Source organism: Lacerta agilis, chromosome 3 (genome assembly GCF_009819535.1).
Source record: "Lacerta agilis isolate rLacAgi1 chromosome 3, rLacAgi1.pri, whole genome shotgun sequence".
In the NCBI taxonomy this organism is placed as follows: Eukaryota; Metazoa; Chordata; class Lepidosauria; order Squamata; family Lacertidae; genus Lacerta; species Lacerta agilis.
In genome coordinates this window covers 76,217,295-76,237,321 of record NC_046314.1, presented here as the reverse complement: position 1 = coordinate 76,237,321, position 20,027 = coordinate 76,217,295, and the positions used below count along the sequence as shown (strand labels likewise).

General features: G+C 40.0%; 1 protein-coding gene across 3 annotated transcripts in view; it reads left to right on the top strand.

Annotated features, from left to right (window-relative positions):
* Positions 1 to 20,027, top strand: part of PLD5 (phospholipase D family member 5) — an 82,254-nt gene that overhangs the window by 52,031 nt on the left and 10,196 nt on the right. For all 3 annotated transcript variants that reach the window (XM_033144354.1, XM_033144355.1, XM_033144356.1), the window contains 2 exons: positions 2,243 to 2,357; positions 14,049 to 14,176. In XM_033144354.1, coding sequence (XP_033000245.1) covers positions 2,243 to 2,357; positions 14,049 to 14,176 — 243 coding nt within the window. The remainder of the gene's footprint in view (positions 1 to 2,242; positions 2,358 to 14,048; positions 14,177 to 20,027) is intronic.

Genomic DNA, 20,027 nt, shown 5'->3' with positions numbered 1-20,027 from the left:
ATAGTTGGGAGCCATAAACCCTTTTCCAGTTTCCTGCAAATCACCCAGGAAGATCCAGTAGATCCAGATCTACCTTCTACCCTCTCCTATCACATAACATCTATCATAATTGTATAACATGTTAACTGAGATCCAAAGGGTTTGAATCAGGAATGCCTTAGAATCAATAAGTTTACTTACTTAGCCTGCCCCTTTATGGACAATTCTTTGCAGCTTTTGCATATCTAATTGCTGATTATGTCTAATTGCTGATATATATTTTACAATATATATATTATATATATAATAGCGTTTAAAACAGAAGCAGTCATTTAGGATCTTTCAGATCCATTTCTTTTTTTCAACTGTACTACATCAGATGCAGACCAGTACTATTTAAGTGACATGCAATCAGGTGAAGGATTGCATTTTTAAGGAATAACAACTAAACTTTCAGGTCCAGATGTTAGTCATTTGGTTACTCTGAGTATTCTTTCGATGTTTTGTTTACCACTATTTGATTCAAACAATAGCATATTGCCCATTGAAACAAATGCAGTAGAGTAGAATGCAAAGCAATAATGATGGCATTGTTGGCACTGATGTCATTAGTGCAACGGCTACTGTGGAAGTTGTGAAAGAGTTTAAAGATCCAATTCCAATAAGCAGAACTAACTGGAGCTTCTCTAGAGTCAAATGAAGAAGAAAACCTTTCCTCATATGCAAAGATCTATATGCACTGCCCAGTTTCAGCAAATGCAAGAAGCTGCTGGACAAGGATGGCTCTTGGGCTGGGGTGTTTTTGCTGTTTTGTTGTTGATTTTTGTTTCTTTATTTTAGATCTTGTGATTTATGTGGAAATTGATTGGCTTGGTTGTGTATCTTATAATGTTTAATTTATTGTTTATGACTACTTTTGTTGTATTGTAGTTACATATTTTTCATGATGTAAGCTGTCTTGTGCGTGGTTTGAACTACGAAAATACAAATAAAATTATGTATGTATGTATTTAGGATAGAACTTGCAATAGTATACTCTTTTTTCATTTGATACTGGGTTTCATGTTTCATATTCATCGCATGACAAAATAAGATACTTTGTAACAATGGAAACATTGTTAAGCATTCTTATAGGAGGTTGAATAATATGTGGAAAGTTCATATTCCTTGACTTTATATCCTCCTCCCAGTTTTTGTAAGTTGACATAGGAAAAAAAGTTTTTCATGAAATGTAAGACACAGCAGTCCGCTGTTGTCTTAAAGAGAAAGGAATACTTGCACAGTGGTATAAGGGGCTCTTAATAAAACTTTTTTTAAAAACATACAGAGAGCAGTGATTAAAGCTTCATAGCTAGGACCAACATATAAGATCTTGATTCCCAGAAATACCAGAAGGGAAAAACAAACAAACCAGCAGTTGGGCATCCTAGGGCCAAATTATATACCATGACATGGCAACACCACATTTGTTTATGTGTTTATCCCATTCACATGTAAAGCAAGGGGGTGGGCAGGGGCTGTAATAGAAATGGCTCAGCCCCTGAGCAGAGCTGGAACCTCTCATGCTCTGTTTTCCTGTGAAGTAAGTTCCGGCTCTTTAAAATATGTGAACAGTGAACTGGGCTCCCACAGTTGCATCTATTTTTGTCCTCGGAAGACATTGCTGTGTAAAATAGCACTTCAGCTTGAATCATTGCCATGCTTGTATTGCATCAATGGAAATTTTTGAAGCAAAATAAATAAATAAATAAATCCAGAGTGAATTTCCACCTACGTGAGGATCTTAGCATCTCCCTGGAGTTCAGACTGCACAGTGACAAAATATACGAGAGAAATTACTTATTTAGATTTCACCATCACCCTATTCCAAGAGTTCAGAGAAGATTGCAGTATCCCCTTATCTTGTTTTGCTCTTATAACAACTCTGCAAAATAAGCTAGGCTGTGAGATAGTTGCTTTTTTAGGGTTTCTTGGAGACCTTCATGGCTGAGCAGGGATTTCAAATTATTTAACTGCATGGCATTAAGAAGTTGCATACCTTGCAAAGTGCTCTTATTTCAAACACAGGATGTTATGATGCCTCCTATGAACATCATGATTTAGTAATTTTAAATGCTTCTTTCAGAAGACAGATTCAAGTTCCACTGAAACATAAAACATTATATCAAAATACACACCTGAATGTATATTTATTTGATTTTGTATATTTTTGTGTGTCTAATAATCATTCCCAAGGATGTTTCCTTTGTTGTTTTTCTACAAGGGGCAGCATCTGTTTGAGAAATTGCAAGACCTGTTGTCTCAAAATGTAGAGATCAAACTAGTGAGTGATATTCTTCACAAGGAATCCAAATTATTAAATGACCTGAAAAACAAGGGTAAGATCACGGTTTTTATGTTGCTATATATTCACATTAATATATAAGAGTTGCCTTTGCTTGTTCTTAATATGTGGGCCAAAGTTAAATGCGTAAAATCATTGACTGGATTGCACCCTATAAAATGAAGCCTTTTTAAGTTTAACTAATTTTTGTGGGAAAGTTAAACACATGCATAACTATTACCCACTTAGATAAACTGAATTTCCAAATGTTTAAAAGTAGTTGGATTTTTTTAAAAAAACATTGATATTCAATATGGAAGCAGTGCTGTTAGATTAAAAGTTCTGAACACAATTGCTTATGATTGGCAAGACTTTTCCAGTAAGCATTGTAAGTGGTGACACCAGTCCACAAGAGTAATTTAGTACTGGGGACATACTATTATCCCTATGATCCAAATGCTTAGGGAGATCCTGAAATGAAGAATGAAATCACTGAAACATCCAAAAGAGAAAATGCAGTGCTGGTTGACTTCAACTACCCTCACATAGACTGGCTACGTATGTATTCCAGTCATGTCAAAGAGGTAGAATTTTCTAGACACCCTAAATGTTGGTCATGGAACTGACCAGAGGAACAAAGACCCTGGACTTAATCTTAAGAAGCACTCAGGACCTGGTGTGAGATATAAGTGTTTTTGAGCCAACCAGGAGCAGTGACCACAGTGCTATTAAATTTAATATACATCTAAATGGTCAATTGCCTAAAAAATCAAATCCAGTAACATTTGAATTCTAAAGAGGAAATTTCCCCCAAATGAGGGAATTGGTAAAAAGGAAGTTGAAGGGCAAAGTCAAGCAGATGAAATCACTCAAAAATGCTTGGCAGTTGTTTAAAATACACTCCAGTTGAGCTTCTAATATTGTATGTCGCTGATCAGGGAAAGTACCAAGGGGATGTCAGCATGGTTAACTAGCGGAGTCAAAGAAAGAAGAAGAGGCAAGAAGGTTTCCTTTAAAAAATGAAAGTCTTCTCCGAATGATGAGAACAAAAAAGGAACACAAACTGTGGCAAAAGAAATGCAAGCAGGCTATAAGGGATGCCAAAAAAGAATTTGAGGAGCATATTATATTGCTAAAATACATAAAGACCACCAACAACAAAAATATTTAATTACATTAGTAGCGAGAGGCAGCTGGATCCTTGAATGACAAGGAGTCAAATGTGTGATAAAGAAGGATAATGAGGTTTCAGAGAAGGTGGGTGAATTCTTTGCATGTGTCTCCATAGCAGAATATATAAGGCAAACCACTGTGCCTGAAAAAACTTTTGTAGAAAGGGAGTCTGAGGAACTGAGAAAAATAGTGTTGATCAGAGATGAAGTTCTAGGCCCAATAGACAAAGGGTGTGTGTGTGTGTGTGTGTGTGTGTGTGTGTGTGTGTGTGTGACAAATTGCTAGATCCATATGACATCCAGCTAAGAGTTCTCTTTAGTTTGGAAAAGCAACTTGTTCATAAAGATCAGCCTCAATACCCAAGGACTGGAAAGTGGCCAGTGTAACACCAATTTTTAAAAAGGGATATGGGGGATGGGGATTATGTTAGTTAGTTTAAGTTTGACATTCCTGCATTGCAGGGGGTGGACTAGATGACCTTTGGTATCCCTTCCAACTCTAAAATTCTATGACCTCCCCCTGGAAAACTAGTGGGAGGTATTGTTAAAGATAAATAACTAAGCATATAGAAGAACAAGTCTTGCTGCTGCTGAACTAGCATGGCTTTCGTAAGGGTAGGTTAGATTACTGCAACAGTGCAACACGTTATATGTAGGGCTGCCTCTTAAGGCGGTTTGGAAATTTCAGCTGGTGCAGAATTTGGTGGCCAGATTGCTCACCAGGGCAAGACAGTTTGAGCATATTACACAGTTCCTGGCCTGATTGCACTGGCTGCCAATTAGTTTCTAGATTGAATTCAAAGTGCTGGTTTTGACCTATAAAGCCTTAAACGGTTCAGGACCTCAATACCTCAAGAACCACCTTTCCTCATACAAACCAACTGAAACCCTATGCTCATCATCTGAGGTCTTTCTTTGTGTGCCTCCTCCACGAAAGGTCCAGAGCATGGCAACACAAGAACAAGCCTTTCCTGTGGTGGCTCCCCATTTGTGGAATTTTCTCCTCAGGGAGGCTCACCTGGCACCTTCATTGCATATCTTTAGGTGTCAGGCAAAAACATCAGGACTTGGGCTGATTAACAGTCTATGCTGGCCTTTTAATTGCATTTGTGTGAGGAAAGTTATTTGTTTGTTTTTGTTCTTGTTTTTACCATGTATTTTGTGTCCTCATTTTTAATAATAATACTTCTGGAAAGCAGTTGCTGGAAACCTCATGAGGGGAGAGTGCTGTTGCACTCAGCTCCATCTTGCAAGCTTCACGTAGACATCTGGTTGGCTACTGTAAGAATTGAATGCTGGATTACATGGGCCCCTGCCCTGATCCAGCGGAGCTATTCTTATGTTTTCTAGAAATCTATTGTAATCACATGACTGCTGGTGAATATGGGTTTCTTGGAATTATTCCTACAGCCAGACTGTTTATCTTCATTGTGCCACTTATAATATACCTTACGTGGGTATAGTATACATCCATTAGCTTTTATGGTTTGTGTGTTAGGGCAGCACTATAATGGATAAATATTAATGTGCCAATACTGAATGCTTCAAACTTACTTAAGTTAACTTCTCTTAGGATCCAAGCCAAAGTCAAATGTGTGAGCCATATGGAGCCAAGTTAACTGACATTTTTACTTGGCTTGTAACTGGCAGTTAAGAATTTTAATTGGTTTTAATTGTTTCATTTAGTAGAAATGTTGCTATAACAGCACTATTGAGACTTTCAGGCTCATTTTTTTCAAGACAGATTGGTTAGTGAATAGGAGCACAACAGATATTTGTTTTCTGTTATGCATAAGATATAAAGCAAGTTTGTGTCCTGCTCATTGTATGATAAGGCAAATACAATGTAAGACTGCTGGTACTATGCTGGTGTCATTATCACAGGATTCCAAACTTCCCAGGTGATAATTTTAAGCTGTTTCCTTGATATCAAGATAGCACCGGACAATGTTACCTTCTTTGCTTACATCAGAAGTGGCTTGCTGCATGGGGTAAAGCCATTAGCTTCCTGGCAGGCGGGTCACTGGTAGGGAGAGGGCAAGTGTCAATGAGGAGGTTGGCACAGTGCTAGTGCAACGGCAGAGCCAATCCAGTGCTCCTGGTGGTGGTGTTTATATCATGGCCAATCTCCCCGCCACCTCAACCCTCTCCTTCCTCAGGAGAATGGAGAAACTATCTCCCTGGTGACAGACTACAACATCTGTGCCTTTTTATGTTTCAAAATCAGATGCAGCATACCTCTGAATTCCAGTTGCTTAGGAACAACATGCAAGAGAAAGCTACTGCCTTCATGTCCTGCTTGTGGGTTTCACATAAGAATCCTGGTGTGCCACCGTGGGAAACAGGATGCAGGACTAAATAGCACATTCATTACATTTTCAATGCCTATGTGCCAAATGAAAGAACCACATCAGTTAGAACATGCATTTGATTTTAAAGTGGCGCACTGCTGCTTTCTATGTGCATTAACCATGTCCCAGTTATGCACTAGAGACTAAAACTGTTGCTTGCATAATTTCTGAGACATAAATTAACCACTGGCTAATCACTAATATGACATGAGCAAAAGTTAAAGGAAGGGGAGGTCAACTCCAATAATGTTGACAATTCTATTAAGTTAGGAGAGCTGCATGGTTATGTTGATTGTGGGAAAACACTTTTGCTACAATGCTATTGCAATGTTGTTGTTTTAAATCCAATGCTTGTCTCTTTTCACTTTTCACTTGTCCCACAAAAGACCAATGATCAAGGTGACTGGTGGTTCTTTGTAAGCATATAGAATCACAGAATCACAGGGGTAACCAGCACAGAATCCTCCAGATAGGCCCAAGGTCAGGGTTGGTAGGAGTTGTAATCTAACCCTGGAAATAATAGGTTTTGGAAAAAATCAAAGGTCATATACTCCATGCACCTCCCCAGGTCTTTCCCTCACTTGTAATCAGTTATGTGCTTGGAATGCATGGCTCTATTTTAGTAGCCTTTTAAGCTTTTTTATTTGGATAACAATTGGGGTTTATGTTTGTTTTTTTGTTTGTTTGTTTGTTTGTTTGTTTAATGAATATGAGTCATTGATTATTCACCCCAGAATTCTGATACCTGCAATGACTAATTCAGTTTGCAATCTCCATCTACAGACTAAGTATACAGACCTCTAGATTTCAACATCCAACCTAACTTTTGTACTCCCACTCCGTCATCCCTCTAACCCCTGATTTATGTTATCTAGCCTAATGCAAAGCTCTGGATAACTTTTACAAATTATTCATTTTTTTGAGACATTGTGGTTTGTCCTAATAACTGTGTTGTCCAACTGTGGATTTTGGAGTGCTTCACTTCTTCTATCTAATGATGATTATGTCCAAGTCTGCATGTATTGAAAAGGTCCTTCTGCAATGTGTAGTGATTTTACATGCTCTGCAATAAGCATTCAGGTCAGTGAGGCTTTAAACCATTATGGTGTCAACATTCAATACATGAGATGCTCTATGGGAATATAACCTTATTCTCGCCAAAGTTCCACTGAGAGCCAAATGTTAGAAAGAGATATACTGAGTTTCACAGCTTTTAACATATAATTATTCTGAAGCCCAGGGTTAGATGCATTGGGTATATCTGGGAGGTGGGAGGTGAAATGTAATGAAAACTCCCACCTTAGAAATTTTAAAATATATTTTTTCTGTAATTCACTTAGCAGCATCAAAATCAGGCTCATTTTCTCATTCACTTTGCAGGGAAGTGTGAAACCCAGAACCTGTGATGAGATGGTCAAGAGAATGAGGGTAAGTCACCCTGGAATGAGAAAATAATGTGCAAAGTTAGATAAAGATAAAATAAAAGGGTGGTGTTTTTTTTAAAGAGGCAAAGAAAAACAAATTTGGAAAAATGGGGAAAAAATGAAAATCATCCTTATGTTCCCATGGAGCTTCCATATATGAATGTTGACACTTCTGAATTCATTGTGGCCCAATGGATTGTGGTAGACTTTGGTCCCAGCTCCCCCATAGATCTTGCGGAGTGAACTAGATTCCATTTCTAACAGCCTCAGTTAATAAAGGGCAACATTAAGGCTCATTCAAATGCCGGTAATTAGCATGGTAGATCTCTGAGAAAGCCAGCCATTTGTGTGCAGTATCTTACTAAACATATTACGCACCGCGGTACAAATTTTTCCACTTCCCACAAACTGTCAAGTGGAATATTTCTGAACAGTGCGTCATTGTACACAATGTGTGTGTGTGCGTAAAAATCAGTTAAAAATACAATTAAATCAAACAACTAATAAGAAAAGTGCAGCAGCAATCCAGAGACCAGTAGCAATACCGCCCTGGCCTCCCCCTGGTGCCTGGGAGAAAAAGAAATGTTTCTACTTGGCGGTAGAAAACCTGCAAGGTCTCTGCCATTTGTGCCTCTAGGTAGGGAGGTGAATTCCAAAGCTGGGGAGTTGGACCAGAGAGGGAACTGCCTGGTACAGAACACCCAGTAGGCTAAACCCACAGGGGGGCAAAGAGAACGAACACACACACACACACCTACTACTAGTAGTAGCACTAGTACTACATTTTTACTCTTATTATATTTTCTAGCATTATTTGATACCGTGCTTCCAGACAAATAATGTATTTGTATGAAAAGTTAATTATATTTCTGTTTTAGCAGCTCAATTTGTTGTTAATCTTATGTGATTAGAGCTGCTTCTTAGTTCACGCGGCCCATATGCTTCGAAACAGTAAGTTTGTGTGTGAGTGTTTGCTTCAATCTGGCGTTCGTCTGGTGTGAAACATATGCAAGACACTTTACAAAAATAAAATTAGAGCCTCTAAGTTTACAGTGTAAGTAGGCAGCAACAACATCAAAGGCTAAGGCTGCAGTCCTGTACACTGAATTCAGTATGGCTCACATCTTAGTAAGCCTCGGTAGGATTGCACTGTAAAAGTGGAAAATAAAAGCTATTAATTAATTAAATATTTATAAACAGGTTTTCATGCTTACAACACTTGAAATACTTTTTTTCTGCCTCTCTGCAGCCTTTATTCTAGGGGAAATAGTAGCCATGGGGCCAAAACAAAATCTTAATGTCTCACAAACAGGGCACAGGGATCCACAGTGGAAGACAAGTCTCTCCAAATTGGAAAAGCACTTAAACGCTTGTCTCTTACTGTTTGTTTTACTAAAGAAGTCACTATAAAAGGGACTTTTCCACTTTGGGAGCTGTAGTCCTAAACTGAGAAAACTTATTCCATTACTGTGAAGGTAGATAGTGTAAAGCAGGATTTCCTGGTACCAAATTAAGAAATGGGACAGTCGTATGTATGGGAGCCAAGTTTTGGTTACATTTTTCAAAGCTTTGATTTTGTTTTCTGTAAACAGATATGCAATAAAATGTGGGCAGATTTTCATAGATGTTCTATTTAAGGTTTTGATTGACACACTTAATAGCTTTGCTGTCTGAAATGCATGAACAACAAATGTATTCAGTTCCTTGGAGCATAATTTTCTGTTAAGCACAGTTGACAGAAGCCATCAAGAGCATCCTTATAACTGTACAGGCAATGCTCAGCTTATGCTGGGGCCATGTTCCGGGATAGTGCTTAAAGCCAAAGTAATGTATAGTCAAAACACATTGGGTTCAATGGAAGGTGTACCATATTTTTTCGCTCCATAAGACGCACTTTTTTCCACCTAAAAAGTCTTATGGAGCGAATGGTGGTCCCTGGAGCTGAATTTCCCAGGGGCCAAAAGAGGATCATGCTTTTTATTTTACAAAGAGAAAAGGGAGTGTTGAAAGGACCCCGCTCAGCAGCTGATCAGCAAGATATTGGGAGAGAGATAAGAGTCCAGGCTCCCTTTCAGCCCCGCCCTCTTGCCTAGGCCTCCATTGTTGAATGTGCTGCAGAGGGAGGTTGTTTGTTTCCCCAGAAACATGTGACTGGCTGATTAGATTATCTGTCTGGAAACTGTAGAAAAGGCTCCCTTTCCTTTAGAAGCTGCAGAAATGTGAGTTGAACCCCATAAAAAGGGGGCTTTTCCTCTTTGCTTTTCCCCCTTTGCAAAAGGAGCTTTGCTTTTCCCCCTTTGCAAAAAAAGCTGCAAAACTTTTAGCTGATCCTCAAAAAAACAGGGCTTTTCCCCCTTTGCAAAAAATCTGCAAAACTTTTAGCTGATCCTCAAAAAAACCAGGGCTTTTCCCTTTGCAAAAAAGCTGCAAAACTTTTAGCTGATCCTCAAAAAACAGGGCTTTTAGAGGAGGAAAACCAGGAAAAATATTTTTTTATCTTGTTTCCTCCTCTAAAAACGAGGTGCGCCGTATGGTCCATGGTATGGAGCAAAAAATACGGTAATTGCCAAAGCTTCTTTTCCTGGACACCCACTCCATTTCCAGCTCCTTTTTATTTGTTTTTCCCCCAAGTGTGCATAGCTTAATGTGCAGAAGTTATGAGTTAGCTGTAGTTACTTCAGTGGCATTCCAACAAAAGGCAAAATAATTGAGTATGATTATGTAATCTGAGATTTGGAAAAGTAGCAGTATTTTTCACTACCACCACCTACTACACCGGTCAGTTAAAATGTTAAAAATGTGTTATAAAAATGTAACACCATCCGTCATCAATGGAAAATTGCATTGAGAGCTATAATACCTTTTTAAAGCATTTTTACAGATCGGTGTACATTTTTAGTGCAACTCTGCAACATAAATAGGTAATGTTAACTCACATAAATTCCCTAATGCTATGAATTATGGCATTTTTTATTTAATAGAAAATTAAATACTATGCAAGTCAAATTGTATCATTACAATATTATAGTGGCTGTGCAAATGCATGGCTGAAACCCCTTCACCTCTTCTGCAAAATTGTTGATATTTTGAGGAAGAGACATCAATAATCTTTAAGTGAGGATATTGGTAAAGGTAAAGGTAAAGGGACCCCTGACCATTAGGTCCAGTCGCGGACGGCTCTAGGGTTGTGGTGCTCATCTCGCTTTACTGACCGAGGGTGCCAGCGTACAGCTTCCGGGTCATGTGGCCAGCATGACTAAGCCACTTCTGGTGAACCAGAGCAGCGCACAGAAACGCCATTTACCTTCCTGCCAGAGCGGTACCTCTTTATCTACTTGCACTTTGATGTGCTTTCGAACTGCTAGATTGGCAGGAGCAGGGACCAAGTAACAGGAGCTCACCCCATTGTAGGGATTCGAACCAGCGACCTTCTGATCGGCAAGCCCTAGGCTCTGTGGTTTAACCTACAGCACCACCCGCATCCCATCCAAGGGTATTGGTAGGGTTGTCAGGGTTGTCATATTTTTGATTAAATTTGGCAAAAGGTGAGGAACCGCCATAAAGAATGAGACCCAAGGGTATGGAAAAATAAATGAAACTAAATGTTAAGCTGAAAGTGGTGAGTGTATATGTTGGAAGGGAGGAAAATAAGTTAAAACGTTCCTTTTTTTAAAAAAATGTAAATTTTAAGATAGGATCAGAAATATTGTAAGTTGCTTATTCTGTTGGTTTTCCATGCTTATGTAGCAGAGTCTGGAAACACCCCTACCTCCCCACAACCTTTCAATGGCCGAGTGTTAAAATGGCAAATAAATTTCCCTCCAGTGGTGGAGAGCTGCTACTACCATTCTCCTACTGCCAGTGGACTATCAAAGAGAGAGTTGTTGGGAGCCTGTGGCTCAGTCCTTGAGCCCTGAAGCTGGCATAGCAACTTTCCCTGCTTTCCTAGGCTTCTCCTCCTGGGGGGGGGGGGCGTGGCTGGCTCGAGCTGGCATGGCTTTAGATGCAACAGTGAATCCATTGCTCCACTCCTTGCAGGTTACATGTTGGGAATGTTCTGCTGGACTTTCCTTGAGTCTGAAATCATTCTTGCCAGTATCTCTCTTTGTAAAATATTGCATTCCTGAAGAACACAAAAACAGGCCATTTTTCAGTTTAGACGCTTAAGTCAGATGTGCAATAAAATACGTAGCCTTATATTATTGACTTGTGCATCCCTCCATTTTACACTTAACCACATTTGAATGCAGAGGGTTTGTACTAATGGAACTTCTGGAACACCTCCAGACATTTGGCATAAAGCTAAGAAGGAAGCTTAAGATGCCTGGAGATGAGATGCTTTACCTCTGTGCCACTGGAAAATATTCAATATGAAATGGTTCTTCTGTCAGCAATTAATATACTTTTTTATATATATACCACATTGGCCTGAATATAAGCCTCATTTTTTCCCCAAATTCCCACCGTGAAAAGTTAAAGTGAGGCTTAGTCCCCTGTCCTCTCCCCCAAGGCTGGGAAGGGAGAGAGCGATGAAGGGGAAAGGCCGCCATCAACGCAGCACAGCTCCCCCACCTGCCTGCCCAGTATGCAGACAGGAACAGTGAGGAATGGAGCAGCTTATATTTGGGTATTTTTTCTTTTTTTTCTTTCCCCCCCTCCAGTTTTAAAGGTGTGGCTTATATTCAGGTATGGCTTATATTCGGGCCAATATGGTACTCTTGTTTCTTAAAAAAAAACAAAAAACCTGCACTTCTTTATTATTTGCTACCTCTACTAAGACCCATTGATACTAAATTCGCATACTATAAAATAAGTTCCATGAAATCCGTAATGTGTGACTCCAAGTAAACATATTGAGATCTCATAGTATAAAGCATATGCAACTGAATTACCTTCAACTGCACTGCGGATATTTTTTCTAGCAATATTGACTAAGCACAAGGCAAGAATAACATGGTGTCTCAAACTCTTTATGGTTTTATTCTCAAGTATTCCTAGGAACAGAGAATTACAGTATAGGTGGGAGACCATGTCATTTGTGTGTGTAGAAAATTATCTTACAATATGCAGAGTGGCAAGATCTTAATGTGGCTGGGATGGCTTGTGAGAGTAACTGCTTTCAGGTGGACGAGCAGAACAATCCACAAGGGGTTTCAATGATTCCAGTGGGGACAATGTCTTACTTTTCCCTGTTCCTCTGAGGAAAAAAAAGTTGGAGAGTCTTGGCAGGCTAGTTCCAACAGGGAACTGCTTTGTCTGTCTTTCACATTTAGTTTATTATTAAGTAGATCACAGAATCATAGAATTGTAGTGTTGGAAGAGATCCTGAGGGTCATCTAGTCCAACTCCCTGTGGTGCAGATAATAGATATTTATTCTTAATATATTTCTAAGGGGACTAATAAAGAGAATTAGGCATTGTTGAAATAAATAATGTTTTATATATGACACATTTTGAAGGGTGTTGGAGGAGTCACAAAAATCTTCTGGTGGTATACAAGCACAGTATCACAGCAGGAGACCAAAAGGAGCACTCATTAATTAATATTACATTTTTAATTGAGTTGCCACAAGCAAAGGCGGAGGAAGGGAGGGGCAGAGGGGGCGGGCCTCCCCGTGTTCCACTCGGGGAGGGGTGACAAGATGGCCACTGCCTCCCCCAGCTGTAGAGTGGCCAAGGGCGCGTGTTCATGCGCCGTCCATACGGGTGTCCGTACAAGATGCCGCTCGTGCAGAAGCCTGTACGGCAGCCCATATGGAGTGCACGTGTGGCATTCCATATGGAGTGTGCACACATGGCATTCCGTACATGTGCAGTCCATACGGGCTGTGCCACCCCGGGTGCCAGAGAGGGTTCCTCCGCCACTGGCTACAGGGAACCATTTATGAATATGGCATTATAGTAAGGGACAGACAGAAGTGGTTAATTTTGTTTTGTTTTTAAAAAGAATGCAGTTGGAATACAAAAAGCCTTTGGGTGCAGATGTGGCCTACAGGCTTTGAGTTAATCACCTTGTTCTAAAGGTTTCTAGGAAACATAGTTCAATCTAACCCAGTTTCCCTTAATTAAACATTGAAATCTTTGCATATTAGTTATTGTAGCTATTGTAGCTATTGTATTTACAATTGACATTGTAAATAATGTCAATAGATGGCCTCTGAGGAGGTTTAGTTTCACCAGTTCTGCATAATAAATGCCCTTTATACACATGTACCATCCAGGCCAGGGATCAGCAGAGAAATTTGTGGTGCCTGTCAAGAGGAGGAACTGCCTCCTCCTTCTAAGTCATGCAACAGAATGGATTTAGAGAGATTAAAAACTAATTTCCTGACTGGACATGGACCATTGTACAAAAAAGAACTGGAAAGAAAGTGTGTGGTTCTTAATGACCAGATAGTTCTGTCTCTGTCTAGCCAACTTTCCTTCCGGAAAGACTCTTATCATTTCAGCTCATTCTTCTGAAGAGCTGTAGCTGATGACTATTAAAATTCTTTGCTTTTGACAAGATTCCCAGATACTTACTGGTACCTTACCTTACACTGCAAAAATGTAGCTAGGAAGTTGTGATAATAAATGTAGCTATAAAGTTCCTGTAATGGAACAAGGCCCACTGAACATGTGAACATGCACAGGGTTGCACTTCATCTCTGAGTATGCCTTCCTAAGCCCACTTCTGCTGAACTCCGTGCTTAAGATGGCATTGTTAAACTCTGAAGTGATTGACTATGTAAGCCGTTTGTTTGTTTGTTTGTTTGTTTCCTTATGCACAACTTAACTGTTATGTTCTTGTATTCCTTAGGTGCTGAAGTGATTTTTATAAACATGACGGCTTACAATGATGGCCATCTGCAGACATCATTCTGGATTGTGGATAGGCAGCATGTATACATTGGAAGTGCCAGTTTAGAATGGAAGTCACTGGGGCAGGTACTTTCAATTTATTTATTTATTTATTTATAGCATTTTTATCTTGCTCTTCAGTCAGAGAGGCTCTCAGCAGGGACGGACTTTAGTAATACGGTGCCCTGTGCAAGGCCAAAATTAGGCACCCCCCTCCCTGAGCAATGCCTAACCAGCTGGGCTGCTGCAACAGGAGGCTCATGCTCTCTCCCTCTCTCCTTTTCCTTTCCTACCCTCTCCCTTCTTCCTCTCCTTTTTCCCCAGACTGATTTTCCCTCCCAGGCAAAAGCAAAAAAACAAACAAAACTAAACTCACAAAGATCTCTCTGGATTCCCTGCCCCCTTCCCTACCTCCTACCCACTTTCTATCCATCTTACTCAAGCAGAAAAAAAGAATCAAAGCTTCAGAAATTCCACACACCCCTGTCTCTTTCCTTCCATTTCCCTTCAGGTTCCAGTCTCCAAACCTGGATTGCTGCTGTCGTGCATTAAATCTAAAAGAGGTATGCAGGAAGTGGGGGAGGTAGCTCCTGCCATTCAGTCCTCCTGGTGGGTGAAGGAACCGAGTTCTGTTTTCTTATAGAGGGAGGAAGTGGCAATCGCTGCTCAAAGGTTGGGAGGAAACACCTTTTGGATTTCCTGGAACTTCTCCCCATCCCTTCCCTTGCTGCAAACTGAAAAGTGGAAGATGAGGGGCTGGGGAGAATCTCGGATACTGTCAGGAGTGGGTGTCAGGAGCAGATCAGAAATAAATCACATGGTGTCGGTGAAGTTTAACTCTTTATTCAAAAAAAAAAAAAAGGAGGCCAGCCCAGCCCATTACAAATACAGTTCACTTCTCACTGTTCCCCTCTCCTCCTCTCAGCTTGGTGCCCCTTTGGCATGGAATCCTGTGTGGGAGAACCACCCACCCTGCCCTAAATTAGGCTGTGCTCTCAGAGTGGTTTGTATACAATCAATTGAAGCAAGACAGTCCCTGCCCACAGGCTTACAATCATGTGTGTGTGTGTGTGTTTTAAATAACAACTCACAAGGGACATGGAAGGAAGAGGGGGGAAATCAGCATCAAATCAAATTGCAAAACCAGAAATACTCAAAAGAACATGGAACAGACTTCTGATTGCCTAGTTTTTCTTTCCTATCCTGCCCTTGCAAACAATGCCCCCCACCACTTCAGTGGTTTCCTCAATAGCAAATTTGGGAGTGGGGGAGTAAGAGGTGCACTTGCACAATATTGATTTTTTGCCACAATGGATCATTTTATTATGGAAGTCATGGTGATCCAAGTTGGAGCTTTTCTCCCACTGTGAATAGTGAGGGGAAAAGGAAGTCCAATAATCCCCTATTATGGGCCCAGTCCTGCTCAGCCCCTCTTCACTGCACTGGTTATTTATTTTAAACTGTTTGGCACTTAGTTGTGTTCTTATTTATGGCAGAACCTATGATCTATTGCTTCTTTACCCAGCTAAAACTGAGAAACATTGTAATTAGTGGAAACGATGTTGTTGTTTAGTCATTTAGTCATGTCCGACTCTTCGTGACCCCATGGACCAGAGCACACCAGGTACTCCTGTCTTCCACTGCCTCCCGCAGTTTGGTCAGACTCATGTTGGTAGCTTCGAGAACACTGTCCAACCATCTCGTCCTCTGTCGTCCCCTTCTCCTTGTGCCCTCCATCTTTCCCAACATCAGGGTCTTTTCCAGGGAGTCTTCTCTTCTCATGAGGTGGCCAAAGTATTGGAGCCTCAACTTCAGGATCTGTCCTTCCAGTGAGCACTCAGGGCTGATTTCCTTCAGAATGGATAGGTTTGATCTTCTTGCAATCCATGAGACTCTCAAGAGTCTCAAGAGTGGAAACAATACTAGCTCCCAATTTGTTCTAATTATGACATATTACATTGTGGCAGTAAATTAAGTATGGTCTGTGGTCCAGGGGCGGCATTTCAAGTCCTTATCTGTATTGTGTTGATGCAAATGTCTTTGTTCCTTAAGGATGTTCTTGAAAATTGTGCTTTGCAAGCTAAACTTACACAGTCTTTAGTTTTACAGAAAATATGCAGGAGTAAGGATCCAATGGATTTAAAGAAAAGACCTATTATGTGATTTTTAAAAATTGGAAATTGCGCTTGTATTTTCAGCATCTTAAAATCCCTCAAGGAATTTTGATCAGCGTTTGTTTTCAGATGTATTCATATGTGGAAAAACAACCCATTCAGTAATGTTTGTTGGTTGCAGTAACATGCTGAAAAGAGCTCTTTGACCTTGTATTTGTCGCACACTATACAGCACTGTTCTGAATAACAGGAGATTTTATCAAATCATCTCTGTATTTGAATGTCTTTCATTCTGTATCTTTTTTTTTGAAATTCCTGTCAGAAGCAATAGCTTAAATTGTAAGCAGTGGGCAATTTTTTATTTTATTTTTATTTTTAGAAAACTCTAGACTGATAATTATTATCTCACTGCGTGAGTGCCAATAATCTGTCTCTGCCCATGCAGCTGGAGTGGGAGTTATCATCTATGATTTTAGCCTCTCCCCTGGAGAGGCAACAGAAGTGAATCCTTTCGTTCTAACTAGCCTGTATATTGCATTCTAGCAAAACCAAAGAAGGAGCTAATGTAGCTTACTGATTCCTTTTTGTAGTAGATACAATGATATTTAATTTTAAATGCATTTGCTAATTAGGCTGCAAAGCAGTTTAAACATGATACAGACTAAAGCATGATTCCCCAATGGGGGCTGTCCTGGAACCCACATGTGGTCTGGGCATATGGACTGGCTGAAGAGCAGAATCAGAAGTCATGGCAAGCGAGGAGCTGACATTGCAGAAGGAGATCCAGGGGTAGTAAGAGCATGGGCAACAAATATATTCAACCAGGGGCAAGTGCCCCAGACCATTTGGTAGAAAAAATACTCTATAGCTCACATTCTTACCCATCCCTGCTCAAGTTTTGATTTGCACTGCACTTTGGAGAAAATAAAAACAGTAAGAGTCTCTGCTACTCTTTCTGATATTCTCCAAACTTCTGAGATGAGATGACTCTTGATCAAGTCCCCTGGGTGAGGTATGAATGCTGGCTGTTTCTTATCTTCATTTGTAGCAACCACAAATAGAGGCTTCCTATTTGACCTAACAGGACAAGGGTTCTGGACCTCTGAGTAAGATTGTACAGAGCTGTGACTAGGAGAATGAATTTTCACTACTCAGTGATGCGGTGCCTCACCAACTCCTCCATCTACATCTCCTTATTCTTTACATTGACTCATTTTCCTGAAATGGGAGGATGATCTAAAGCAGTGCCTTCTTTTGTTAATTTTCCACGCAAATAGAATGAAGGGGTGGTTTTAGTGTATGTTATTATCATTATTATTTGATGTAAGGCTCTCTTTTTGCCATTATGAGTAGAGTCCTAATTTTCTCTGGCTGCCTACAAACCTCAACAAAGCTGCAGGAGCTATAAACACTCACAACTGCCCTGTATTTTGAGAACTAGTCGTGCTTGAGAGGAGTACAGGTTGTATATGCCATTAAAAAATCTGCTTGTATACTACTATAGAAATCAAAATTTTCTGATCCCTTCTAATAGAAGGATCCATGTTTCCTCCAGTGTTGTTGCTTGGTGACTCTATAAACTTGGGAAATGAGTTGGACTCTGTGGTTTTGCTTTGTGCAAGCTTTATTATATGCTCTGACTCAACTTATCAAAGTTTCCTTCATCAAATAATCACTTTAAAGCAGTCCATCTTTAGCATGAAAGTCTCACATGTAACCAAGTACAAGTGGCACCAAGTAAAAACCTCTTGAGCTTTTGGAACAGGGCCAGTTATAAATATACAAAACAATCATCTCTCTATAATGTTTCCAAGCCAGAGTTTACAATAAGATTTGTTAGCCATGGCAGGATTTGTTCCGTTCAAGAGAGCTGCATCTTATCATTACAGAAATATATATGGTGAAAAGAACACTATATCAGTCTTTTACTGTTTTGAAGCTAATGAGTTTTTTGAAGTTATGAAAGGGCCCAGCTGGCTCTTTTAAGATAGGACATTAATGACAGTCAGCTGAATTAAGTTCTTTTACTGTACATCAAATAATACTGGGATTGAAAGGAACTATTTTTTTCACATTTCCACTTGGGATGCTGTTATGCTGGAATTTGATCCAGTATGACTATGATAATTTCACACGTCAATGCCTGTTTTCCAGTTTTGGAAAGACAAACTACCAAATTTATTTATTTAATTTCTATGCTGCCCTTCATCTGAAGATCACAGGATGGTTTACGGTAAACCCCCCCCCCCACACACACACTGTACTATAATATCATAAAAACCAATAATAACAAGGCTTTGAACAACAGTGTAGATTCTGTGCCTTGAAATTATAATCAGGTCATTGCTATACTGCTTGATCAGTTTAGTTTATTCAATATACTAGTTTAAAATATGTGGCATTGCCTTGGAATGCTAAATAATGACAACAGATTTGTGAATGGTTATTGTAATCTGCTAGTTTTTGGACTATGCATAGCACCGCCCACAACCCAAGATCCCAACCTGACCTGGGGAACACCTGTTCCTCCCTGGAATGTCCTGTTTCGATTGACAGAAGGGAAACCTCTGTGCTAGAAGAGTCACACAGGTTTCACTTTGTAGACGGCGGCTAGCAGGTCTGGATGGAGGGAGACCTCTGCCCAGTTGACACTCCCTACCCAAGAGCTTTTGGATTCCAACCATAGACTAGGCCCTATCCATCATATACATGTGGACTGCACAACTATGTATTTCTCCTAATGCCAGGGTGACCGTGAGGTTGCAAGTGAGGGTTTAATAATTGTGGCCATTAATTCCCCCATACAGTATTTCAAAGAACTATAATTAGACAGTGCTTAAATTTTTAATTAATGCAAGCATTATATCATTCTCATGATGGATGGCTCCATTCCAGTTCTGAAATTAAAATTAGAATTACGAAATGAGAGATCGGCTTGTCTACTACAGGTTGTATTGGCAACATTCATGTGCCGCATGATGGCAAGAAAACCTCTGATCAGTTTTTTTAAAAAAACATTAAAATTATCTATAAAAACAGTGAAAAACAGGTATGTAAAAATATTCAAAAGAGGATTAAAATAAACAGTAGCTAAAGAAAAATAAAGCACATGTCTGGATAGTCTTGCATAGAAGAGTTGGCTTGCATAAAATGAGTTGCATAAAAGAAAAATTCCACCAGATGTGGCTTTTTCAATTATTGCAATTAGGAAATGTTAGACTTCGTGAAATTTTCTGTTCTATGCGATTTTTTAAAAGTACAGACCTAAGTTCAACATCAGGGGTAGGCAACCCAAGGCCTGTGGGCCAGATGCGGCCCAATTGCCTTCTCAATCTGGCCCGCAGACGGTCCGGGAATCAGTGTGTAGAATGTGTCCTTTTATTTAAAATGCATCTCTGGGTTATTTGTGGGGCATAGGAATTCATTCATTTTTTTCTTCAAAATATAGTCTGGCCCACCACATGGTCTGAGGGATGGTGGACCGGCCCACGGCTGAAAAAGGTTGCTGACCTCTGTTCAACATGACCTAGGCTTCCTTAAGCCCATTGGTTTCAATGGCCCTAAGTAAGCCTACCTTTAGGCTACAGTCTGAACCTGCTACCCCTAGATTTTCTACAGGATTATTACCAGTAAATTATTTCAAGTAATTTTTAAGCTGATGTTCTCTCTCCGTTTTGATTTCAGCTGCAAGACATCACATTTCCCTTCTTCCTTTCTTTTTATCTATGGCTTATTAGGGTTTTCACAGAATTACAATAGAAAAGTACGGTCCCTATTTCTCCTCCTTTCTCCCCACCCCTGGTTCCCAGCATCCCCCCTCCAAC